Genomic DNA, 16,575 nt, shown 5'->3' with positions numbered 1-16,575 from the left:
AAACCTGTTAATTGGTCACCGGACAGCAGTGATGTCACCTGGGCTGCAGGTTTGTCTGGTCATCCTGAGCTAGTCTTTAGGTCAGGGTCGGAGGGACAAGAATTCCTGATGTCACTTTCCAAACCCTTCCCTGGGCTCCACCTCCTTCACACCACTGTGGACTGTCATCCCGTGTTGGAGCATTCACAGCATCCAAACTGGTATCTTCAGATGGTTTCCAGCCTGGGACTGAGATTTCAGGAAGAGTTGATACCTCTCCTGGTTTCTGAAGAAGTTGGGAGAGCAGCGACACACACGCACCCCTTCCACCCCCCCACCCCAACCCCACACACACGCATTCACAGAGGTGGCAGACAGTGGAGGTGCCTATAATGAGGTGCCTGGTGGCCTTTATCCCAGATGATGTTGCCAACGGCCCAGTCACTTCAGTCAGAGTCTTCCCAGCAGCCAGTGCTGTGAGGTGGAGCAGGACGGCTTCTTAGGATTTCCGGAAGCGCACTTCACTCTGAGAAAGAGAACAGGGATATAGGGCCAAGGTGGGCCAAGTGGGAGGAGAACCCAGAGGCTGAAGCTGAAAATCCAACCCAGCTATCACCTGGTGAGAGTCCCTGGGTGGTGCAGATGGTTAACCCGCTCAGCTGCTAACCAGAAGGTTGGAGGTTCGAGTCCACTCAGCAGTGCCTCAGAAGAAAGGCCTGGTGATCTTTCATTGAAAAGTCAGCCACTGAAAACCCCATGAAGCACCGTTCTACTCTGATACACATGGGGTCGCCATGAGTTGCTGTTCTGCCCTTGCCTCTGGCAGAGAAAGGAAGAGCGGGGCATAGCTGTTGTACAGCTAAAAGACAGCAGACCCAGGGAAGTTCAGTCTGAACTAGGTCGGCAGAGAGTGAGGGATAGATCCCCATCACTGGATACTGGTTCCCCACTAGACCAGTTTCCTGCCAAGGAGGGGGAGGCCTGCTAGCATACCCACCCTCAGTGGCCTGTGTGAACTCACAGCTTGGCCAACACTGAGGAGATGAGAGTGGTATTAGGGCTGGCACTGAAGCCTAAGCCACCCTTTTTTCAACCCTCAGAGCTCTGTACTCAAGAAGGGAAAGAAACCCAGGCAGCTGGGATTGGCAGTAGGCCCTGCATTTGACTTCTTTTCTGTCCTGGCCTTCTGCCCCTTCAATGTGAGGGGGTGGGGGTACCTCTGCCTAAGGCCCTAGGAAAGCCTGCCCTCAGTCCTCTTCCAGATACCCCAACTTTGGGAGTTCCCAGCCTGCCCCATGCAGAGTGCCCCTTGCAGGCCTCTCACCTCCATTTTGCTGTAAATCCAGGGGAGGACTTCCGTCACTTTGGTGTACACACCAGGTTTGTTTCTCTGGCCACAGCCTGTGCCCCAGCTGGTGACTCCTATCAGGTACCAGCGGTTGTTCTGCTCACAGACAAGAGGCCCCCCACTGTCTCCCTGTAGGGGAGAATGAGAACATCAGCAGGGTGGGAGGTGTGGTCCTTGGGCAGGAAATGGTGAGGCAACTGATTCTCACTCCAACCCCAACACCCCACTCCCCAGGGTCCCGGGACCCTTGCCCCACCCAGAAAGGGCCTACCTGGCAGGAGTCTCTGCCTCCATGAATGTCCCCAGCACACATCATCCTGGGAGTAAGGTAGCTATCATAGACTAAGTAGCCATTGCACTTCTGGAAGTCGATGAGGTTGACCTGCACCTCCCGGAGGAAAGGGGACGTCTTTTCTTCAGTGAAGAGGAGTGAAGGAGAGAAAGGATGGGAAGGGAGTGAGACTCCAGGCAGCTTCATGGCCTCCTAGCTGCCCATCCCAGGACCCAGGCTCACAGCCTCCTGAGATTGGAGGGCACCGTTCCTGTGCCTGGTCTCTGGCCCAAGTGGAGTCCTCTGTGTTGGATGCCCAGGATGTATGGGCACACATATCCTCACACCAAACACAAATGCACTACCCATGAAATAGATGCATACACTGTCCCCACACACTCACAGACAAACTCAGAAGCCTATCAGGCTAACTTACATTTTCCACAATGCTTTTCTATGTTCAAGGCAACATCAGATACAGCAATTCATTTGTTTTGGGTAACTATGGAGCCCTGGTGGCACAGTGGTTAAGAGCTCAGCTGCTAACCAAAAGGGCAGCAGTTCGAATCCACCACCTGCCCCTTGGAAACCCCATGGGGCAGCTCTACTCTGTCCTATACAGTCGCTATGAGTCAAAATCGACTCCACGGTGAGTTTTTTGTTTTTGTTTTTTTAATGTGTCCTAATAAGGGTGGCTGTTATTAACCTACTTACAGATGAGGAAATTTAGGTTGAAGAAGTGACTTGCCCTAGTCAGATAGCAGTCGTTGCGGAGCCAATATCAGAACAAGGCTCCCTTCCAGGCCAGTGATCACTCCATCAGACAGAGCCAGAGAAAACCGGTCCTGACACCCAGAACTCTAATAGCCTGCAGCCATGCTAGCCAGGCCATGCTGTTCCCCTGCGCAACATAAATACTGTATTTTTATGCAAATAAAGCTCTTGTTATACGTTTTTTCTCAATCACACAACCACTCTTGCCCCCACCCCTGCACGTTATGCCAATTTCCTTGCGTTATATGTGTGGGCGGGTTATTTACATGGGTGCATTATTTGCAAAAAAGTGCAATAATCTCACGAACACAGACATCCGACAAGGCCATCCGTGACCATGATAAAGCTAGGCAAAAAACAAAAACAATAAGAAGCAAGAAACAAGACCACTTTGTAATCTGGTTTAAGCACAGACAAAAACAAGATCCTGTGCAAACCACCAAAGTATCAAATAACCCCCGCAACTCTGGGCCAGTAGGAGTAGGTGCTGCTTCTTTACCAATTCCAGCTTTGGCCTTAGTCTATTCTTTCCTCCTTCTTGTTGAGATTATTGAAATGCCCAACCAGAATTACCTCTGCTTCCTGAGAGCATCCAATCCAGAAAAAAGAACTACTCCTTTGAATCCCAGATCCTACATGTTTTCTAACACCCTCTAATTAAGATGCCCATGGTTCTCCATGGCGTGTGTTCTCCCTCACAGCAATGAGCAATAAACCCAACTTGTTCAACCACAGGTGTTTTCCTGGTTGTGGCTGGGCAGCGCTGTCACACTAACTGCCTTGCCATATACATGGGTATATATATATATACACACATACACTATCCGCAAGCCATCATCTACATACCCCAACACATCACCCGCACACACTCCACACATACACACGTGTACACACATACACATGCATGCGCGCACACACACATTCCAGGATCTCTGCCTCTCACCATCTGTCTCCTTGGTCTTGCCAAAGCCTGTGATCCAGCAAGTCTCGTTGAGACTGAAGGTCTGTCCGTGCATGGGGAGGCAGGCAGGGCGGATGTGAGCTGCAATAAGACCTCGAGACGTCAGTTAAGGAACAAGGCTGGAGTCTTGGTGGATGTGGGGTGGAGAGGCAGGAGTACCAACATCTTCCTTGCCCCCAGAGTGGTTTTGAATCTTCCAGGACCTTGGAACTGACCAGGCAAGAAACACCATCACTTTATCTTCTCCCCTATAGTCTCCAGCGTGCTCCCAGAGGACCCAAAGCCATTCTCATTTCAGTGGTTGCCATGTGGGCAGATCCATATGCCTTAGAACCTCCCCTCGGCCAAGCTGATTCTGAGTGTTGAGGGTTGAGGGTCTCTCCCCTCCAAGAGTGGGTCTCCTGGCTGAGCCTCTAGCATGCCTTCCTATCAGAGCAAGGAGCAGCAGGCTAAGTCCCAGGTATTACGCCCATGGTGTCTCAGCGGTACGTCCAGCCTGGTCTGGGTAGGACACCTGCTGGTTGGCCAGGGCCATGGCTTTCCCTCTAAATGTTCACTCATCCCAGCATTAGACAATCTATCCAAGCAGGAAAAGCACATCCCTAGAGACATGGGCCACCAGACAGCTGCTAACTTGCTCCCACACTCAAAAATATTAATTTTTTAAGGCAGTGAAATTCTTCTTTTTTTTTTGTCTGCTTTAGATGAAGGTTTACAGAGCAAATTAGTTTCTCACTAAACAATTAATACACATATTGTTTTGTGACATTGTTTGCCAACACAACGACATGTCAACACTCTCCCCTTCTCTACACTGGGTTCCCCATTACCAGCTTTCCTGTCCTCTCTTGCCTTCTCGTCCTTGCCCCTGGGCTGGTGTGCCCATTTAGCCTTGTTTTTTTTTTTTTTAATGGGCCTGTCTAATCTTCGGCTGAAGGGTGAATCTCAGGAATGACTTCATTACTGAGCTAAAATGGTGTCTGGAGGCCATACTCTCAGGGGTTCTCCAGTCTCTGCAGACCAGTAAGTCTGGTCTTTGTGTGTGTGTGTGTATGAGTTAGAATTTTGTTCTACATTTTTCTCCAGCTCTGTCCAGGACCGTCTATTGTGATCCCTGTCAGAGCAGTCAGTGGTGGTAGCTGGGTACCATCTAGTTGTGCTGGACTCAGTCTGGTGGAGGCTGTGGTAGTTGTGGTCCATTAGTCCTTCAGACTAATCTTTCCCTTTGTCTTTGGTTTTTTTCATTCTCCCTTGCTCCAGGCAGGGTGGGACCAGTGGAGTATCTTAGACGGCTGCTCACAAGCTTTTAAGACTCCAGACGCTACTCACCAAAGTAGGATGTAGGATATTTTCTTTATAAACTGTTATGCCAATTGAGCTAAATGTCCCCAGAGACCATGATCACCAGCCTGCAGGGAGTTTGGATGTGTCTATGAAGCTTCCATGACCTTTCCTTGTACAGGTTGTGCTGGCTTCCCCAGTATTGTGTACTGGCTTACCCTTTACCAAAGTTACCACTTATCTATTGTCTAGTTGGTGTTTTTCTCTCCCCACCCCTTCCCTCCCTAGCAACCATCAAAGATTGTTTCTTTCTGTGTGTAAACCTTTTCGTGGGTTTTTATAATAGTGGTCTCATACAGTATTTGTCCTTTTGTGACTGACTGATTTCACTCAGCATAATGCCCTCCAGATTCATCCCTGTTATGAGATGCTTCACAGATACATCATTGTTCTTTATCGTTGCATAGTATCCCACTGTGTGTATGTACCATAGTTTGTTTATCCATTCAGCTGTTGATGGACGCTTAGGTTGTTCCATCTTTCTGCTATTGTGAAGAATGCTGCAATGAACATTGGTGTGCATGTGTCTATTTGTATGACAGCTCTTATTTCTCTAGGATATATTCCGACGAGTGGGATAGCTGGATCGTATGGTATTTCTATTTCTAGCTTTTTAAGGAAGCACCATATCATTTTCTAAAATGGTTGTACCAATTTGCATTCCCACCAGCAGTGCATAAGAGTTCCATTCTCCCTGCAGCCTCTCCAACATTTGCTATTCCTGTTTTTTTGATTCGTGCCAGTAACGTTAGGGTGAGATGGTATCTCATTGTAGTTTTGATTTGCATTTTTATAATGGCTATTGATTTCCAGCATTTCCTCATGTGTCTGTTAGCTGCCTGAGAGTCATCTTTGGTGAAGTATGTGTTCATATCCTTTGCCCATTTTTTAATTGGGTTATTTGTCTTTTTCTTGTAGAGGTGTTAGATTTTCCTGTAGAGATTAGACGTTCGTCGGATTTGTCATAGCCAAAAATTTTTTCCCAGTCTGTAGGTTCTCTTTTTACTGTTTTGGTGAAGTCTTTTGATGAGCATAAGTGTTTAATTTTTAGAAGATCCCAGTTATTTAGTTTATCTTCTGGTGTTTGTGTATTGTTAGTTATGGTTTGTATCCTGTTTATGCCATGTATTAGGGCCTCTAGCGTTGACCCTATTTTTCCTTCTATGATATTTGTACTTTTTGGTTTTATATTTAGGTCTTTGATCCATTTTGAGTTTGTTTTTGTGTCTGGTGTAAGGTATGGCTCCTGTTTCACTTTTTTGCAGACGGACATCCAGTTTTGCCAGCACCATTTATTGAGAAGACTGTCTTTTCCCCATTTAGTGGACTTTAGGCCTTTGTCAAAGATCAGGTGACTGTAGGTGGATGGATCAAAAATATTTAGGAGGTGCTGTTGTGTTTCACTTTGTAAGCTTTCTCTGAGGACTGGTGTCTGTAGATGGACTGGGGCATTCGGCCACCAAACTCCAATTTGCAGGTGGAAAAAATTAGTTGATGGATAAAATGTTTGCAGTGTTCTCAGTTTTCTGTTATGCTCACTACAGTATCCCATACCTAGAACAGTGCCTGACACCTATTAACTACTTGATAAACATTTACCAAATGAATGAATGTTAAATCCTTCTCTCATAAATTGGGCTTTAAACTTTGTTTTTTTAATCCATTCTGTCACTCTTCATCTCTTCATGGGTGCATTTAGGCCATTTACGTTCAGTGTAATTATTGATAGGTGTGAGTTTAGTGCTGTCATTTTGTAGTGCTTTTTTTTGTGGTGCTCACTTTTTCTTTGTTCCTCTTACTCTCTTGTGCTGCATTGCTTTTGTTTGTGGATTTGTTTTTCATTTCTTTTGTTTTTGTAGGTTTTGTTTTTACCGAGACTTTATATTTTTCCTCTTTATTTTGATGAGCAGATTTGTTAACTTTCTTTGTGTTTACCTTGCAATTTATCCTTATCTTTCTAAGTTTGAAGCAGTATATTATTACTTGGTATCACCTTGCCTTCCTCTTCATTAGAAGGTTCTATACCTACACTGTTTATTCTCTCTTTTATTGTTCTGATGTTGTTGTCATTCACAGATGATGAATTGCTCTGATTCCCTGTCGTATTTCTTTTGGCAGTCCTTCAGAGTTCATTTCCTAGATTAATATCTGGCTGGTATGATCCTGTGTCCTCAATTCAGCCTGTGAGCTGAGGTCGTTTGTTCTCAGATCGAAGGACTCCCTTTAATAATTTTTGTAAATTTGGTTTGGTTTTCACATAGTCCCTTAATTTTTGTTTATCTGGAAATTTCACCATCATATCTGAAGGGAAGTTTTTCAGGGTATATTATTCTTGGCTGGCAATTTTTTTCTTTCAAGGTTTTACATATGTCATCCCATTACCTTCTTGCCTGCATGGTTTCTGCCGAATAATCTGAGTGAGCTTAGTCTTATTGTTTCTCATCTGTATGTGACTTCTTGTTTTTCTCAGGCTGCTCTCAGGATTCTTTGTTCGTCTTTGGTTTTGGCGAATGTGAGTATGATATGCCTTGGTGATTTTCTTTTGTGGTCTATCCTATATGGGGTTCATTGAGCTTCTCAGATGGCCAGCTTTTCATCTTTCATGATATTGGGGAAGTTTTCTGTCAGCAGTTCTTCAATGATCCTCTCTGTGTTTTCTGTTTTCTCCCCCTATTCTGGGACTCCAATCACTCGCAAATTTTTGCTTTTGATTGTATCCCACATAATTCTCAGGGTCTCTTCATTTTTCTTTGTTCTTTTTTCTGATTTTTTCCTCAAACAGAGTTGTAGCCAAGTGTTTGTCTTCAATTTTGCTGATCCTGTCTTCCACTGTTTCAAACCTGCTCCTCAGCCTTTCTATGTCACTGTCCATTTCAGAAATCTTGTTGTTTATCTTTTGGATTTCTAATTGTTGTTTTTGTATGATTCTTAGTTGTGAATTTATTTTGGCATTTTGTTCCTGCATTATTTTCCTGAATTCTTCCATTTTTTTGTCTGTATTTTCCATGAATTTGTCTGCCTTTTCTGTGAATTTGTCTATTTTTTCCTCATTTCTGTCTGCTTTTTGCTTCAACTCTTGGATAGTTCTGAATATCAGAGATTTGAATTCCCTATCAGGTAGTTCTAGTGCTTTTTCTTGTACTGGAAAGTCATCTGGTGTTTTATTTTGGACGGCTATTGGGACCATCCTATCCTGTTCTTGTAAATGTTTTGACATTGTCTGCTGTCTTCAGGGCATTCGGTAGTTATTTTCCTCATTTATTGATTGTAGGTTTTTTTGTTTCGTCCTGCTTTTTTGTTCTATTTGGCTATGTCGGAGCAGGCAGGCAGTGTGTTCTTTGTTGTTTGCTCATCTTGGGGCATGATACTTTTCACCTCCTTCTCCAATTGGCAGGGTCAGTAGCTCAGATATGTTACAGCAGGGCAGGTCTAGCTGAAGAGGAGTTGTTGGGATGGGTTGTTTGTGGCACTTACTATGGCCACCAGGGTGGGCCAGTAATCAGTGCAGGGCAGGTTCCAGTAGGCCATGTCTGGGCTGCTGGGTGGTGTGATGTTCAGCACATGGTGCAGGTAGGCAGGATGGAGGGGGGAGATTGTGATGTGTGGAGCTAAGATGGGTATGGGAGAGATGAGAGCAGAATAGGAGCCAAAAAAATACAAACAAACAAAAATGAGTGCTAGGGGAGCTTGCCACTGGAGTGGAAAGATGAGAGACTATGAAATGGTGAAAAAGGAGAAGAAGAAAAGAAAAAAAATGAATAAATAAAAATCAGAAAGCAAGAAGAAAAGCAAAGCTCCCAGGGATCCCTCTGGTGTGGCTGCGAGGTCTGGTGAAGTTGCTTCCAGGCCATAAAGTACAGCCTGGCTAGAAGGGGTAGAGGTGTCACTCAGCACCAGGTATTCAGGGGACAGGAAGAGAAGGAAAGAACAGAAAGACAAGAAACCGAGTAATGAAGAAAGACAAAGAAGGGGAAAGAAAAAAACCCAAACAAATAAAAAATTAAAAAAAAGAACAAGAGAAACCTCCAAAGAAAAACAAAAAAAAAAAGCCCCCTGAAAAACAAGAAAAAACAAATGCCCTTGGGGATCCCTCTGTGCATCTGTGCAAACTGAGGGGGTAGGTCCCAAGCCATGCAGTACTGCCTGGCTAGAATGGGCTCCCAATTCTAGAAAAAAAAAAAGAAAACAAACAAACAAACAATTCAAAACAAACCAAAAAAAAAGCCCCAGGATCCCACCAGTGTGGCAGCACAGGCGGGAAGCAGTTTCACATTTGAGTGGCGTTGCACAGCCTTTCAGGAAGAAGCAAAGATGATGCACAGAGCCAGGTATTTGAGAGAAAGGAGGGGGAGGTGGTGAGAGGTAAGGAAGAAATCTAAAGAAGCAGAAAAAAGCAACACCAGCAACCAACAAATGGCACTGAGGGAACCAACCAGTGTGGGTGGGTGGAACCCAAGTGACATCAGAATGAAGGTGGTGCTTCCCGGCCAAGAGACTGGCCACAGGAAGCAGAGCAGGCCGAGTGGGGGTGAAGAAGGGTGGGGAGTGGGAAAGCATATATCACTGGTTACTGGTTGTTCTGTCTCCTGCTGGAAGCTCCCTGAAGCTGCTTTCTTGTACCCCCTGTTCACTGGTCTCCGATAGGAGTCCAAGATGGCAGATCCATGCTGCATTAGCTGATAGGGGACCTCTGCACGTATCTCTCCTCGCTTTCTGTTCTCTGTCAGTTTCTTATTCCATTTGGTGCTTGGCTGAGTTCATCTCTTCATTTGATGCTTAGGGATTGAGGATTGCTGTTTTGTCTGTTTGGCTTAGGTTTTCAGATCTTTGCTGTGGAGGGATGGTATGGTGCTTCTGCCTGTACTGCCATGTTGCCCGGAAGTCGGGCTTTAAGCTTTGGATCAGAGGAAAAGACTCATTAACAGCCTACATTATGCAGATGACACAACCTTTCTTGCTGAAAATGAAGAAGACTTCAAGTACTTACTGATGAAGATCATCGACTGCAGCCTTCATATGGATTACACCTCAACATAAAGAAAACAAAAATCTTCACAACTGGACCAATAAGCAACATCATGATCAATGGAGAAATGATTGAAGTTGTCAAGGATTTCGTTTTACTTGGATCCACAATCAATGCCCATGGAAGCAGCTGTCAAGAAATCAATCCATGTACTGCATTGGGCAAATCTGCTGCAAAAGACCTCGTTAAAGTGTTAAAAAGCAAAGATGTCACTTTGAGGACTAAGGTGCACTTTGCCAAAGCCATGGTATTTTCTATCGCTTCATAGGCTTTCGAAAGCTGGACAATGAATAAGGAAGACTGAAGAAGAATTGATGCCTTTGAATTATGGTGTTGGCAAAGAATAGTGAATATACCACAGACTGTCGGAAGAACAAACAAATCTGTCTTCAAACAAGTACAGCCAGAATACCCCCTAGAAGCGAGGATAGTGAGACTTCATCTTGCTTACTTTGGACATGTTATCAGGAGAGACCAATCCCTGGAGAAGGACATCATGCTTGGTAGAAGGTCAGCAAAAAAGAAAAAGACCCTCAACAAGATGGATTGACACAGTGGCTGCAACAATGGGCTCAAATATAGCAATGATTGTGGGAATGGTGTCGGATCTGGCAACACTTTGTTCTATTATATGTAAGGTCACTATGAGTTGGAACCAACTCAACAGCACCTACAACCACAACTAGCTTTGGTGCCTACCATGTTTTGTCTGCTAGAGAGTAAACATACGAAAATAAATGAAGTGATAGCATCAGCTATTAACCAAAAATGCAAAACAGGATTTCTTAAAATATTCTGTGCTGATTCTTGAGATGTAGAGTCTTGAAAATATGTTGTTAGATGTTGTCGAGTCAATTCCAACTCATGGCGACTCCATGTGCGCAGAGTAGAACTGCTCCATAGAGTTTTCAAAGCTGTGACCTTTCAGAAGCAGATTGCTAGCCCTGTCTTCTGAGGCGCCTCTGGGTGGGTTTGAACTGCCAACCTTTCAGCTAGTAGTTAAGTGCTTAACCATTTGTACGCTACACAGGGCCCCTGAAAATGTGTAACAATGTTATATATTCCTCTATGTTCCTCATTTTTATGGAGGAATTAAATTTATTGGGGAGTTTTCACATGTTTTCTCAGAGAGCATCATGACTTTGAGGTGCTCTGCCTGTCGAATGAGTTTAAGAAAAATCTGCACTGATTTCTAAAGGAAAAATTAGGGCACATGGTCTGACCATACCAAAACCCATTGCCATCAAGTCGATCCTGACTCATAGCGACCCTATAGTGACCCTATAGGACAGAGTAGAACTGCCCCATAGGGTTTCCAAGGAGCGCCTGCTGTATTTGAATTGCTGACCTTTTGGTTAGCATCCATAGCTCTTAATCACTACGCCACCAGGGTTTCTGGTCTGACCATGGAACCACGTAAATCAGGGGTTTCCAAGAAAATCGGAGCTGTGATTCTCAGACTAAGCCTGCTCACTTCCCAGGGGCCTACCAGAGTGTGAAGAGGGACTGGCATAGTCTGAAAAGGACATTCAACTTTACAATAGCTTTCATTTGGTTTTAGAACTATTTAATGTTTTGGAATTCCAAATAATATTGAGCAGGGTTGGGGGAGGGCGGGAGGTGAGATTTGGATGTTTAGCTAAATGGATTTTAAAAGGTTGAGAAGGCAGACTGCCTCCTGTGTTATATGTACATGAGTGGCAGAGCTGGGGCAGCGGGTAACCCTCATAGTCCCAGGCTCCACGCACAGGGTGGGAGGAGGGCAACGGAGGCCGGAGGAGGCTGAAGGACATAAGGTTTGCCTCTGGTGAGTGTGGCTCTAGGCCAGCCCCGTCCAGCCAAACTCTTCACACTTCACATCACTGTGATGCTCTAAATGCCCTCACTCCTGACACTGCCTCCATAACTTAAAAAAAAAAAAAAAAAAACACCTATTGTCGTCCAGTCAATTCCGACTTATAGTGACCCTATAGGACAGAGTAGAACTGCCCCATAGGGTTTCCAAGAAGCGCCTGGTGGAGTCAAACTGCCGACCTTTTGGTTAGCAGTCATAACACTTACCACTATGCCACCAGGGTTTCATAATTAGTGTGCCAGAAAACACCAGCTCGCAGGCTCAGAGCATGAGAACAGCTGGACTAACCAGAGCGTCCTCCAAGGCTTCCGGAAATTCCAGTCCTCCGAGGGAGATACGTCTCCTGTCTTTCTTACCTATGTGACTTTGCTTATGCTAGAAGACCCCCACCCCATTCTTCAGTGTCCCTCCCAACCCCCCTTCACCTGGCTTCACCAGTTCTTTCAGGAGCCACCTTACCTGTCTTCCCTCAGGGAAGCCTCGCCTAGCCTGCCAAGACTGATTGGGTGCCCCACTCTATCACCGTAGCTCTTCCCGGCTTCCCCCAACACAGCATCACGGACCTCTACTGTAAATGTCTCTCTTTATGTGCATCTCTGTTTTGTCCCATTTGCCACTGCACCTGCAGGGCCTGCCATATAGTAGACGTACTTAAGTACTTGATAAGTGGACAAATGAGTGAATGAATGAACGAAGCCTTTTTTGACATCCCCAGTCCACAGCGATCTCCTCCTCTTCTGTACCACTAACAGAACTTCATTTGGTTGTCAGCCACCACCTCGGGGCAACTAGCTGTTTGAACGCGTGCTCCTCTCGTTTCTCAACCGCAGGTAAGCAATTTGCCAGTCAAAGAGCTGGGTGGGAGGAACACCGCCTGGGAATCAGATCAACCTGGATCCAATCCCAGTGCTACCTTGGGTAATTCTCTTTCTCTAAACCTCTATTTCTTCATAGGTAAAATGTCTGCCACTGTGTCTGGCCCCTGTTAAGTGCTCAATAAATGCCAGTGAAATGATTCAATCTATTTGTATTGACTAAGACCAGTATCCAAGCCCTGACTCTGCCACCAACTTGCAGTGTGTGACATGTCATTTGGGCAATTTATTTTCAACTCCTGGGCCTCTGTTTCCCCGGTGGTAAAACAGAGATGTTGGCTTAAGTGATCTCTAAGCATCTTTGACTTCTGCCATTCTGAGGCTCTGGGACACTGAGACAGGCTAACAGACGCTGCCAAGCACAAGGGCTGGGCCCTGGAGGGCTGCGGAGGGAGCTGGGTGGGGTGTGGCAGGCGCAGATCCACTCACCGGACAGGGGCAGAGGCTTGGAGAGCCGCATGAGGGCGATGTCATAGTCGTCTTGCTCCTCGGTGTAGTTGCCGTTGATGATGATCTGGGAGATGGAGGCTGCCTCGGGCAGCTGGTGCAGGTTGTTGGTGCCTGCGTACACCTTCCAGCCATCCAGCAGCCTCTCCCTGGTCCTGCAAAAGCCACAGACTACCATGGTCCAGTTACTCATCTGGCAAAGCTCACTGGCACCATCTGCTACACACAGAACAGCTGGCAGAGCACCAGTTGGAAGCAGGGGGAGGGACAAAATGACCTCTGGAGGAGCCTTCTATCTTGGCCCCAGGGTCCAAAACAATTACCCAGCCATCCCTCCTTCCCTCCCCGCACCCCAGCCAAAAACACAAAAAAATAACATTCTGAACTGGGTGCTCTCACTTTATAATGATAAAAGGGGCAAGTAAGACTTCTGTGCAGTATTCACCCCCACTTTCTCCTCTGCATCCCTGGGTGACGCAAACGGTTACCACGCTTGGCTGCTAACCAAAAGGCTGAAGGTTTGAGACCACCCAGAGGCACCTCAGAAGAAAGGCCTGGTGATTTACTTCCAAAAAATTAGTCATCGAAAACCCTGTGGAGCACAGTTCTACTCTGACACACATCAGTCGTCCTGAGTCGGAATTGACAGAACAGTTAACTGCTAAATCTCCCCTGCACCCCACCAAGGATCAAGTAAGGTGGGCAGGGCAGATATCAGTAGTTGTATCCTCAGCAGAGACAGAGATTTAGAGAGGACAAAGGGACCTGCTGAAGACTCATTACTGGGGAAGCCAGAGCCCCTGAGGCCTGGTCCAGAGCCCCTTCCTACCCACCTGCTTGGGCTGCAGGCCACCACCGGGATGAGCCTGGCTGGTGACTGTCAGAAGCTGACTCCACTGCCCTACTGGCAACCTCCCTCCCTCAATTTCTGGGACAGCAGTCCTGATTTCTCAGGCTTCTCTCATACAAGCTCCAGTTGCAGGATGCAGCAACAGAATTTCTTCAGGGTCAGGCTCCCAAGTCCTTCCTTCCCTGCCTCACTCTCCCTTACCAGTGGCCATCAAGTTGATTCCGACTCATGGCAACCACATGTGTGTCAGAGTAGAACTGTGCTCCATAGCGTTTTCAGTGCCTGGTTTTTCAGAAGTCGATTGCCAGGCCTTTCTTCTGAGGAACCTCTGGGTGGACTTGAACCAACATTTTGGTTAGCAGCCAAGCACGTTAACCATTTGTACCACCCAGGGACTCATCACTAGTCACTCGTCACTCTCCCGGTATTTTCTCATTCTTGGGCCTAGCTCAGAACAAGTACTCCCAACTCACATTCCCAGGACGAACTGCAAACTGCAAATCATGATCCATGAGTGATCGTTCAAGCCACACCACTGTCTCCTGCTCACTGGGGGTCAGGTCACACCCAAAGTGCCCCTCCACAGAGAAGTCAGTCTGCTCTCGGCCCTTGCTGGTGACCCCTGACCCCCGGCCTGCATCAAGTCACCCACCCCCTCAGGCACTTACACAAAGAAGCAGTGGGCAGCAGTGAGCACCCACTGGTCGTCGATCAGTGTGCCCCCACAAATGTGGGCGGTGCCATAGTGGAGACTCACTTGCCAAGGCCACTTGCTCTCTGAGGCCAACGTGCCACCCACGATCCGACCGGTCATGGCCCTCTGTCCACAGTCTGCGGGGGAAGCAGAAGAAACAAACCCTGAACCCCGCTTCTCTAGCATCTCAGCCATGCTCTCCCAGACCCTCACAGGCTTGGCAGCCCCATCTGGAAGGCACCCACCCTCAGATGCTGTTGTGCTCACCAATCTGATGGAAGCCCTGCTGTTTCCTGCCAAAGTGGAGCTGCCATGTCAGGGCTTAGCTTGCCAGGATCCTCTAGTGGGAACTTTGATTCCAGGCAGATTCCTCTTTCCTCCCACTCATCCATTATTTTATCAACTCAACAAATGTGTACTGAGTGCCTGGTGCCTTGGGCACCAACCAAAAACCAAACCCGTTGCAGATGGGTTGATTCTGACTCATAGTGACCCTACAGGACAGAGTAAAACTGCCCCATAGGGTTTCCAAGGAGCAACTGGTGAATTCTAACTGCCAACCTTTTGGTCAGCAGACAAACTCTTAATCACTGCGCCATCAGGAACAGCACCAGGTATTAAAGTTATGTTGGGGAATTCCAGGGTTGCTGTCAGGTCCTCAGGAAAGTCAACCAATTCTAACATGAATCTTGAATTGGCAAGCATTATGATGGGGATTGCTATCATCCAAGACATCATGTATTTCCAAACATAGGATAAATATACTTCCCATGATGCACAGGTTGAGTTTGTGCCCACATGGTTCCTCTATGGACCAGTCAGAGCTGTTGAGAACACTGCGTCCCAAGGGAACACTTCCAACCACATTCTGGAGCAAGTCATCCTCCACCATCATGGACAAGGAGGGCAGCCCTCGCAGTGTGTTCAGATATATGTCCTTTTCGGGACAGAGTGAGGAAGCAGCAGTGGTCTGAGTGGGTGGGCACTCTATCCACAGAACGGTGCCCAGCCTACTCAGGGGAGCACTTCCCACCACCATTGCTGAGAATGTGGCACTTGTAGAAGAGTCAACAGACATGAGGTCAAATACCAGCTCCTCGCCTACTAGCTGTCTCATCTTAAGCAAGCTAAATATTTTGGTCTCCATATCTATAAGCAGGCAGTAATTGTACCTGGAATGAGCCCTGGTGGTACAGTGGTTAAGTGCTCTGCTGCTAACCGAAAGGTTGGCGGTTAGAACCCATCAGCCGCTGTGCGGGACAAAGATGTGGCAGTCTGCTTCCATAAAGATTACAGCCTTGGAAACCCTATGGGGCAGTTGTACTCTGTCCTATTGGGTCACTATGAGTCGGAATCGACTCGACGGCAACAGGTTTGGTTTTGGTTTAGAGGCCTGGTGGCACAGTGGTTAATAGCTCGGCTGCTAACCAAAAAGTAGCAGTTCAAATCCATCAGCTGCTCCTCAGAAACCCTACGGGGCAGTTCTCGATAGCAATGGGTTTGGTTTTTTGGTTTTGGAATGGCACTTGCCTCATACGGTTAGTGTAGGAATTAAATGCCGTCGTATTTGTAAAGAGATGGACACAGTGCCTTGCATGTAGATTGTACTCAGTAAATGTTGGCTCTAGATCTCAATCTCAATGTAATTCCATGCCTGTTGATACAGGAGCTTTAAGCTGGCCCTGAACCTACTCTCCCAGTCCTCTGCCCTCTGCCTGGAATCCAGGGGACTCAACTGACTTCCTTGGAATGAGTGAGGTTGCTGGGCTGAGCTCCTAGCGGTGAGAGGAGGAGGGGCAATGCTGCCCAGGAACTGCCCCAGGGCCTTCCAGAGGCCCTGGCCCTGAAGCAGGCCTGTTGGCTAATCCCCTCTTCCTGGCTTGGACCTCCAGGGCCAGCCATTTCTCCCAGAGGGGTACCAGCCTTCTCCCCCCTGACTTCCACCCGACACAGGCCACAGTCCAAGAAGAAGAGCATCTTCTTACGGGAACACTGGAGAGAGACGTAATGCTGAGATGGGCATTCAGACCTGCAAGAGGAGACACAAAGGTGGGGAAAGAGATGTATAAACCATCTCCTCCAGGAAGCGTTTCCTGATTGACCCCTACTGAGGTCCTACCCCATTTCCAAGGAAGCTACCTTTGCACAGGAAGG

General features: G+C 47.0%; 1 protein-coding gene across 1 annotated transcript in view; it reads right to left on the bottom strand.

The window, feature by feature from the left end:
- Positions 1-478: 478 nt before the first annotated feature.
- The window catches only part of TMPRSS13 (transmembrane serine protease 13), a 32,365-nt gene continuing 16,268 nt past the window's right edge, over positions 479-16,575 (bottom strand). Inside the window, exons 8-14 of the mRNA XM_004385704.1 lie at positions 16,407-16,450; positions 14,396-14,558; positions 12,860-13,032; positions 3,316-3,414; positions 1,599-1,741; positions 1,304-1,456; positions 479-505 (exon numbers count right to left, since the gene is read on the bottom strand). Of these exons, the coding sequence (XP_004385761.1) occupies positions 479-505; positions 1,304-1,456; positions 1,599-1,741; positions 3,316-3,414; positions 12,860-13,032; positions 14,396-14,558; positions 16,407-16,450 (802 nt within the window). The remainder of the gene's footprint in view (positions 506-1,303; positions 1,457-1,598; positions 1,742-3,315; positions 3,415-12,859; positions 13,033-14,395; positions 14,559-16,406; positions 16,451-16,575) is intronic.

This window comes from Trichechus manatus, unplaced genomic scaffold, assembly GCF_000243295.1.
Source record: "Trichechus manatus latirostris isolate Lorelei unplaced genomic scaffold, TriManLat1.0 scaffold00143, whole genome shotgun sequence".
Classification (NCBI taxonomy): domain Eukaryota; kingdom Metazoa; phylum Chordata; class Mammalia; order Sirenia; family Trichechidae; genus Trichechus; species Trichechus manatus.
Note: the sequence above shows the minus strand (reverse complement) of the source record. Positions and strands in the feature narration are given on the sequence as shown.